Source organism: Gadus morhua, chromosome 13 (assembly GCF_902167405.1).
Source record: "Gadus morhua chromosome 13, gadMor3.0, whole genome shotgun sequence".
In the NCBI taxonomy this organism is placed as follows: domain Eukaryota; kingdom Metazoa; phylum Chordata; class Actinopteri; order Gadiformes; family Gadidae; genus Gadus; species Gadus morhua.
The window spans coordinates 6,181,489-6,191,567 of NC_044060.1; the positions used below are offsets into that span (position 1 = coordinate 6,181,489).

General features: G+C 47.8%; 1 protein-coding gene across 1 annotated transcript; it reads right to left on the reverse strand.

Annotated features, from left to right (window-relative positions):
• Positions 1-1,077: 1,077 nt before the first annotated feature.
• On the reverse strand, positions 1,078-8,946 carry prkag1 (protein kinase, AMP-activated, gamma 1 non-catalytic subunit). The gene is made up of 13 exons (XM_030375484.1): positions 8,766-8,946; positions 8,234-8,285; positions 8,039-8,139; positions 7,876-7,957; positions 6,714-6,772; positions 6,579-6,624; positions 6,435-6,489; positions 6,107-6,233; positions 5,834-5,999; positions 5,701-5,738; positions 4,404-4,550; positions 3,515-3,614; positions 1,078-1,959 (listed from the first exon to the last, which is right to left on the reverse strand). The coding sequence occupies exons 1-13, from the start codon at positions 8,772-8,774 to the stop codon at positions 1,949-1,951; spliced, it is 993 nt and encodes a 330-aa protein (XP_030231344.1). The 5' UTR covers positions 8,775-8,946; the 3' UTR covers positions 1,078-1,948.
• Positions 8,947-10,079: the final 1,133 nt, after the last annotated feature.

Sequence of the window (10,079 nt, forward strand, 5' to 3'; positions counted from 1 at the left end):
TTGAACAACAAGATCAACTGCTTCTCTTTGTGACTACTGAATGTCTCATCAGGTATTTTGAAGAGCAAGAGTTTCATGGAATGCTACTGCTGGCCAGGGCTGGTGTAGAAGAGCGCTATTATATGAAGTTACAGAAATAGATTTAACCCAATTAGTCTCGGGTCGTTCAGGTCTTATTTCAAAAGGTAACGAGGTCACCAGAATGCAATTTATATCGTAAGATCCGCTACAAAGCCTCCGTACTCCTTAAGCAGGAGAAATGCGGTCCCGGGCTGCGTAACGTAAGAAGGCACTAACCTCAAAAGTCATTAATCAAAGCTGCACCAATCCAAACAGGTGGATCAAGTTCAGACTCGTTTGGTTTGTTCACCTTCAGCCCTTAACCCCCCCCCCCCCTCCCTCCCTCCCAACAGTGTAATGCCGTTAACCAGTACAGGAACCATGTACAGCAGCTCCCACTCTGCATGGTGTGGAATCAAAGTTTACAGCAGGAGACCGTCGCCCCACGAGGTCAGAACACCGTGTTAAGGTGAGCCGACTCCTCAAACCAGAGGGCCCGCCCAGGTGTACCGCTCCGCTAACGAGGTATACCGCTCCGCTAACGAGGTGTACCGATCCCCTAACGAGGTGTACCGCTCCCCTTTACGAGGTGATCCCCTAACGAGGTGTACCGCTCCCCTTTACGAGGTGACCCCCTAACGAGGTGTACCGCTCCCCTAACAAGGTGTACCGCTCCCCTTTACGAGGTGATCCCCTAACGAGGTGTACCGCTCCCCTTTACGAGGTGATCCCCTAACGAGGCGTACCGCTCCACTAACGAGGTGTACCGCTCCGCTAACGAGGTGTACCGCTCCCCTTTACGAGGTGTACCGATGCCCTAACGAGGTGTACCGCTCCACTAACGAGGTGTTCCGCTCCCCTAACGAGGTGTACCGATGCCCTAACGAGGTTCACCGCTCCCCTATTGAGGTGAGGCTCAGCCGTTTAGACCCCTAATCGCTCACCGATGTTAACAAGCCTCCCATTAGGAGTTTTAAATGAGGGAAAGTAAAAAGCAATAAACCTGTTCAGAAACGATGAGGAAGCAGAAAATCCCTTTAATTCCCAGCCTATGACGAATAGTAGTTGTACTTGTCATACAAGCCACAGCTTATTGGACTGCTTCAACAACAGAGATGAGACGTGCATGTCACTACAGGAAGAATGGTGGATCTGGATAGGTATAGATAGATATATCTAAGATAAACGATTGGTTTAGTCATCATTGAAGCAGACATAATAAATGGGACATTATAAACCAAATAAATAGCCAGTGTGTGCATTAAAAAATATCACATATATAATCAGAAAACGGTATATTTAAGGTTATTCTACATTTACAATAAGCCAACCTCAGTCTGAGCGCGATTGGCCAGGGGACTGTAGTTCAAATCAGCAGAATGTGGTCGGAGCGAGGAGACTCGACAGGTGGCTACAGGCCTCGAGGAATGCAGCTGAATGGTGGAACAGGTCTGTTCTTCGACCTGATCCTGCATCCGCTTGGATTCATACCACAAATCGACAACAATGAACGCCGCAGGGAATGGACCGTGCTGGTGATTTCCACGTGCTGGCCGTTGACCCGGTACACAACAACGCGATTGTTTTTGTCAAGAGTCCTGGTAGAATATGCGGCCATGAATAAAAATCTTGTAGGTTATATTTTTGGTGCCTAATAAATCAGCTTGATTAAAAATAAAAAAACATCCTTCATCACTCATTACGGACATAATTGTATTATTACGCGTCTCGTGATTGATCAAAATAAAGATGATAATGGAAGTCATTGTAAGTGTGGCCCCTAGAGGCCATGTGCTGGGTCGGGCCCCGAGAGCGATCTGCTGGGGGCCCCTCTCGCGCTGTCCCTTCTCTGATCGAGGCTCCCAGAGCCGTCCGTGTCACTGGGGCCTCACGACGTCCCTGGAGAGGAACAGGAGGTCAGGGTCAGAGAGGCGGGCTTCACATGTTGGTTCAGTAGAGATGTTCCCATACCAATTATTTCCTTACCGATTCCGGAACACGAGTATCTGCTGATACCGAGTATGAATGAATGAATGAATGAATGAATGAGTGTGTGTGTGTGTGTGTGTGTGTGTGTGTGTGTGTGTGTGTGTGTGTGTGTGTGTGTGTGTGTGTGTGTGTGTGTGTGTGTGTGTGTGTGTGTGTGTGTGTGTGTGTGTGTGTGTGTGTGTGTGTGTGTGTGTGTGTGTGTATATATATATATATATACACACATACACACACACATACATACACACACACACACACAATGATACAGCATTTAGCATTGTAATTAGTAATACCACTTGTTCTTATTGAAGGGTTATCGTACAATGACAGAAATGTATAGTCGGTTCACAAACCCTTTTTTCTCAGACATAGATCATTTACATTTATAATTTATATTTATAACAATACATTTGTTTTCTTCTAGTTTAGCATGAGCAGCCATGTTTTTCCGACTGTTAGCTCGAACGCATGTAGGTAAGCAAGTCACGTGATGGCATCGGTTTGGCGCATAGACTTCCGTACTCGCTAGGGATGGGCAAAATGATTATTTTCCGGGAACTAGTTCTTTCAGTTCAGTTCACTATAACGACTTGTTTATTTGATTCGTTTGTTTTGATTCGTTCGTTACGTCAGATTACGTCATTTGGTGTCTGCCGCCACCCCCCCCCCCCCCGCGAGACGGCCGTGAGCATAATTTAAACCACTTCTAGGCTTTAAACCCCGTGGAAATCGAGAAGATACACTATATAGTATAACCAAACGTCCCACCAATATTTATACCACTTGCTTACTCTCTATATTTCATTCATGGTTTTACATTTATAATTTTATTTTACTTTACATTTAATTCTTCATTGTTCAGGCATTACAGAACTTTCATGGTCATAAATAAAAAATACGAACTGCAGTTTAATTTCTTTGTTTGTTCTTAAATTGACGTAGAATGGAGCAAAGACTCCGGGATTGGGAAATGCGTTTATCCAATAAACAGATGGAGGTCAAGTCTATTTTCGAAAAAATGTAGGGTGATATATGAGTGGCCCCACGTCGAATGGTATGACCCAAGATACGTCAGACAGAAGGCGCGCATATTCGAAGGTACCGCCTTGTCATTGGTTTACCCAGGTGCCACTGCAACACCATTGCTACCTCTCATTGGCTGAATCTTTGAGAACGTTGTAGACTCAATCAATATAAGTCGCGGGGAGACGAAGCTCTGTTCGTTTGTATATTTTATTTACGTGACCATATTTTTGGTTTATGTTTAAAAAAAAAGAATCAAAGACCCAGTTCTTCTTGTTTTGGGGAACCAGTTCTTGTCGTTCACGTTCGGGATTCGTTCGTTGTAACGAATCGGTCGCGACCGACACATCCCTAGTACTCGCCGATGCCCGATATTGCATTTCCGTTACTGGTATCGTTAACAACTCTATTATAGACCCAGCATGGACCTTCAGACCCTTACCCTCCTCACTGTTGGTCAGCACCAGCGCCTGCAGGATGTCCGACAGCGAGACGATCCCCTTCACCACCTCGTTCTCGTCCACCACCACCAACCTGTGGACCTGAGAGAGCAGAGTGGGGCACCAGGCTTAGAGGGGGCTCACTGAGCACCAGGCTTAGAGGGGGCTAACAGAGCCCCAGGCTTAGAGGGGGCCAACAGAGCCCCAGGCTTAGAGGGGGCTAACAGAGCCCCAGGCTTAGAGGGGGCTAACAGAGCCCCAGGCTTAGAGGGGGCTAACAGAGCCCCAGGCTTAGAGGGGGCCTACACCAGGCTTAGAGGGGGGCTAACAGAGCCCCAGGCTTAGAGGGGGCTAACAGAGCCCCAGGCTTAGAGGGGGCTAACAGAGCCCCAGGCTTAGAGGGGGCTAACAGAGCCCCAGGCTTAGAGGGGGCTAACAGAGCACCAGGCTTAGAGGGGGCTAACAGAGCCCCAGGCTTAGAGGGGGCCTACACCAGGCTTAGAGGGGGCTAACAGAGCCCCAGGCTTAGAGGGGGCTAACAGAGCCCCAGGCTTAGAGGGGGCTAACAGAGCCCCAGGCTTAGAGGGGGCTAACAGAGCCCCAGGCTTAGAGGGGGCTAACAGAGCCCCAGGCTTAGAGGGGGGCAACAGAGCCCCAGGCTTAGAGGGGGCTAACAGAGCACCAGGCTTAGAGGGGGCTAACAGAGCCCCAGGCTTAGAGGGGGCTAACAGAGCCCCAGGCTTAGAGGGGGCCTAAACCAGGCTTAGAGGGGGCTAACAGAGCCCCAGGCTTAGAGGGGGCCTACACCAGGCTTAGAGGGGGCCAACAGAGCCCCAGGCTTAGCGGTGTCGGCTACATCAGGCTTAGATGGGGCCAAAAGGGCCCGCTCACCTCGGCCTCCACCAGCCGGTTGATGATGGCCTGCAGCGTCTCGGTGCGGTTGCAGGTCAGCACGCCCTCAAAGTACTGCGAGCGGTGCTGCAGGGCCTTGGTCACCGTCACGTCCAGGTTGTTGTAGTTCTTCTCCGCTGCCAGGTTCTGGGGGGGACCACAGATCTTCAGGGGGGGGGGGCGACTTCGCAGTGATCAACTACAATTAGGGTATTTAGCCCAAAGCGACTTGCATCGGTTAATACACACATTGACACACAGACGGCAGAGCCAACCACGCAAGGCGACAGCCAGCTCTTCAGGAGCAGTTAGGGTTAGGTGTCTTGCTCAGGGACACATCGACACTCAGCTAGGAGGAGCTGGGGATCAAACCAGCAACCTTTCGGTTACTGCTCTACCTCCTGAGCTAAGCCAACCCCGATCATTCAGAGCATTGTTGAGTAATAACATACAACGAGACGTCGTACGTTATTGCTCTACAATCAAATGATTACCATTGTTTGTTGAACTAAATATCACTATAATAATTATTATGTATAGCTTTGTAGATCAGGAGGGGTAATAAACAAAATGGATCATCTCTAAAATGACGATATAAATCTATTACTATGAAATACATTGTTTCGTGCTTCACCTTTACAGGAAAAAAATTAATAAAATGGCTACATGATTGGATACCGACAGGGATTAAAAAAGTATTCAGCATGTTTCTGAGCCGGAATTTGATCATGTGACTAGCCACGGACCAGTTTAACTCATTATCGGGAAACCACTGACAAACCATCAGTGGTGTGTGGAAATCTCTTAGTGAGACGTTATTGGAAATCATGACCGAGAAAGCCCTTGTAATATCCTGTCACTTTTCATTAAACATACCCGACTACAGTCGCTCACCAACTTCCGCAAAAGTCTCAAGACTCAGAGTTAGCCTAGACTCTGCAGCCTCGCCCCTTACCCCCCACCCCCCCTATGCACTTATTGTATATTGTACGTCCAGGCACTTAAAAATAGTATTTAGCATGGGGTAGCATCTTTTACTTGCTATCTTTGTTGTATACAGGGAATGGGCTAACCTAGCGATTGTTAGTGCTTGGCACTTGGTTCTATGAACATCCTTACTGTACGGACAGAGATATATTGTTGTTTCTTCCTTCTGACAAATGTACGTAATATTGTAAGTAATCGTAAGTATTCATTTTGGACAAAAGCATCCGCTAAATGCCCTGAATGCAAATGTAAATGTAGAAGTCTCTGACCCTCACACCGCGGTAAAGACACAGCGTCGGAGAATACTTACGATGACGTCGAACTTGGAGTAGATATCCACCACCCGACCTGCGGACACACAAAGGGAACACACGGGGGATCAGTCTCCATGGGAACAGCGCTGTCCGAGGTGGAGAAGAGCAGCCGTCTCCCGCCTCACGCACCTTTGTCGTCCACCACCGGCAGGGCCGAGACCCTCTGCTCCACGAAGATCCCCAGCGCCGTGTAGAGAGGCGTGTCCGCACGCACCACCGCGATGTTCTGGAATGTTCCGATGTGGAGTTCCTCCAAGGTCCTGTCTAAGAAGGCTGGTATGGGCATCTCCGATATCTACGAGCAGAAGACGGGAGAGCTCGTTGTGACGGCTGGTGACCGATCCCGCCGTTTTTTATCCTCGCGAGTCAAACTCCGAGAGGCTGAGGGGTGGAAACACTCACAAACAGCTTGAGGAACTTGAGGATCCTCTTGTGTGTGAGAATGTAAAGGGTGTTCCCGGTTAAAGGGTCGATCACCGGCAACCGGTGGATCTTGTTCTTGAGCAGAGATGAAACTGCGTCATACAAGCTGGGAGAGAAGAGAGGCCGTTAGAGAGACAGCAACTGTCCCGCGGGGGTGAGAAGACAGCATCAGAGAGACAGTATGTGTGGTGTGCGGGGGAGAGAACGGTAGAGAGACCGTTAGACCGTTATGGTGCGAGAAGACAGAGCGTTAGAGAGACAGTAACTGGTGCAGAGGAACGGAGGATGGATCAGTTCAGACCAGTACCTTGCGTTGGGCGGTATGCTGACCAGGGGTTTGAAGGAGTCCTGGAGATACAGTTCTGTAACGACAAGTTGAACAATGTGATGCATGACACAGTAAGACTGAGGGGACAGATATGCAGATATGTTTTTTTGAGTAAAGGTTTACCTCTCCAGGTCTCTATTTTGTGCTCTTCCAGCTCATATATCTGGACCTTAACAGTAACACCAAAGCGGTTAATGTTCTTTTCAGAATAACATCTTTAGTAAAAAACCTCCAAAGCCCCCACGGTTCAGGTCTTACCAATGGAGATTTGTAGTAGCGATGCAGAATGTTGATGAAGTCTGTTATGGTGAGCATTCCTGTAGAAAGAGAAATGCCACATTAGCCTAAAACCATCGGATCACTTTAGTTTAGTGGTTAAAGTCATAGTCAGTGCGTTTACATGGGACAGCTAGATCGAATTAATCGCCTTATACCGATTTTGCTACTCGAACGGACCATGCCAATTATCCGAACGTACATGGCCTTTAAGAGATCGGATAATGGCCGGAGCATGGCTGATTCTGCTACCCTAGGTGGCGCTGTTGCCCTTTTAACAAGTGGTTATAGAGCCACTTCCGGTTGACCTCTATGTCCCAGCAGCAACAAACACAGGCGGCATTCGAGAAAGATGTTTTCAGTAGACAGCTGTCAGTTCACTTCGGGTCCATGTCATTTCTCCGACACTACATTGTTACAACCTCCAGTCGTTTGCGGACTCCTCCATGCCCCGCTGCCGGAGGAGTCTGCATACCACCGAGAGGTTGGAACAATGGATCATCTGAGAAATGACATGGACCCGAAGTGAACTGACAGCTGTCCCGCATACGGCAACAATCCCTTTCTCCTCCATGTAGCGTTTCAATCTTGACTTCAGTGTCAAAGCCAAAATTCCTTTCCACCAATTCCTTCTCCACCATGGCCGAGATAACCCCCACTACGAGTCTTTGTTGGGGAAGTACCAGAGAGTCAGAGAACCCGACACCCGTCTTTAAGATTCAAATTATCCGAGAATATCCCCGTCAGTTCGGTCGCGGCGCAATGCATAAATAAATATCGTATACACATGTTAGGAAAAAAACGTTTATTTTGACAGTTGTGCCCGAAGTTACTACTTTACAACCTTGTAAAGTAGGGGGCTCCTTTCCCCCGGCCGCAAGATCTCGCGCATTCGCAGAACGTGAAATCCGACGCGGGTTTACATGATGCAGGTAGAAACCGGACTATGATCGAGTTATCTAGGTGTTCTTATCCGATCTCGCTTGTTTGTTCATGTACCAATTTCAGTTCGAAGTAGATCGGTTAAAGGTGTTTACATGCATTTTAAAAGTCTGGTTGTGGTCTTATTCGTTTCTTCATCCGATAATGGCTCTGCATGTAAACGCACCGAGTGTGTAGGGGTGAGACTTTCAGAAATCCTTACCCACAAAGCATTGCTTCTTGCTGTCCCACAGAGGTGCCGCTCGCACACCGTTTGAAACAAGCGCAAAAAACGCCTTCTTGACCTGAATTATAAAAACATTGACACAACAATGACAACCAGCTGAAAGCAGGAGGACGACACCAGAGATTCAGTGATCACTCACCTGCAGCGACGTGTCGAAGACCACCAGCTTGGAGCTGGTGGGGACCAGGTCGTAGCAGCGGTGGGACTTCATGAACCGCGTGTACACATTGTGCTCTGGGTCTAGAGCCAAGATAAAGGACTTCACACTCAGGCCCTCCACAACATACAGGATGAGAAAGACTTGCAATAAGTGAAGCAGAAGTCTGAATCATACCTTCAACGACTTGCTCTTTTTTGCTGTCCAGATCCTCAAGGTGCGCTGGGATCTAAAATATAAAGTCATCCTTTGATTAGGTACCAAAATATAAAGTAAAGCAATGACAGGTTGCCCCCTAAGATTATGAAACGAACATAGTGCGCATTCTGTCCTCATGAGGTGCGCTATGTCCTCATAAGCTGCATGATGTCCTCATAAAGTGCATCATCCACAGTAAACAGACTTCCCTCGGTGGGTCGCTGGATCAGACCCATTTGTCCCTAACCCCTAATCCCGGGGAGATGTCCCCTCATCCCGGGAGGAAGTCCCCTCGTCCCGGCCGGGGAGACGTCCCCGTCCCCTCAACCGGGGGAGATTTCCCCTTAAGCGACTCCTTATTTAAACGTAACCTTCACCTATAGAACGGTCCTGTGTGGTGTCTATCCGGTAGGTGAGTGCGAGGACATCCTGTTGGTCCTCAGAGGCCCGTCACAGGGCTCCTGTCCTTATCATAAAGTAGCGTAAAGAAGCTAAGGGAGGTTGGACTTACACACTCCATGTTCCTCCAGCGCTCTGTCTCCACGACACGGAGGGTCTCGATTCACTTCACCACGGGATCACACAACCTACCGATCTTCTTTGAAGTGTTTTGAACTAACTTCAACTCTTGAGCTAGAGCTTCGGCTAGCATGGAGGCATGGACGTGCTGCACGTACACAAACGTCAACGACGCAACCAATAGGAGAGCAGCACGGTCGTCCCGCGTCATCATGTCAATAAAATACCCATGGAGGGGAGCTCTGGCGGTTCAACCTCAAGTGAATACATTCGGTGTGGATTAAACTCACTCGTTCTAGCCATTGGCTGCAATAATAAAAATGTTTTGGTTTTTTGAGGGAGATGTAATATGTGTATACAGTTGTCTCTCATGGGTATATTGTGCCAATTCTGATTTATGCAAACAAAAACAAAAAGTATTTATAGAACAATCATTGAAAATGACAAATCAAAGGAGTAAAGGATTTATTTATATACAAAACTGTTTACAGCAAGTGTTCTGAATTACCATTGCCCCACCTGAGAACATTGATGCCCAGTCACACCATGAGATTCCCCCTGGGACCGGTCAGCTCTGGGGGAGGGGGGGGGGGAAGCACCTTGAATCATAAAGGGGGGCCGGCACAAGACCGTCCTGAGGCTCAGACACCTGGGGGACGGCTCACGAGGCATGTGTGTGTGTGTGTGTGTGTGTGGGGGGGGGGGGGGGGGGTGTATGAACTGTAAGGCACAAGACACAGCCTCTCTCAATACGACCCACGCTCAACCCACTACTCCAAGAAGCACTCAATACAAATAAAAACCCAAAACAACAAGTAGCCACTATGGGCAGAACGCTATATAATGTAGAGGAGAACACAGCCACCTTTCTGTGTAAGGCTAGTGTGACTTTGAAAGGCTTCAGAAGGCCTCATGTTCTGGACAGTGTTCATTTCCTTGTATCTGCAAATTAAATGGAAATTATGCACCATGGGAAGAGTATGTCCATCAATGTACTGCGAGAGCCACTGTTAAAAAATCTATTTAAAGTGAATCTTCTACTCAAATATCATATAATTATGCATATAATCAACTAAAAATATTTAGGGGAAAAGCAAACCTGCATCATTCAAAGATACCCAAAACTATTATACCAGCTTCTAAGATTCTATTTCTATAGACACAACTTGTAAACATAACTGATCTTACCGATGCTATAATCAGGTTATCCGCCAGATAACACATTATGGTCTACCAAGAAGAGAAAAGAACTGTAGGAAAGGGAGGGGCATAATCAAGAATCAAACTATGATCGGGAGTATAGAAA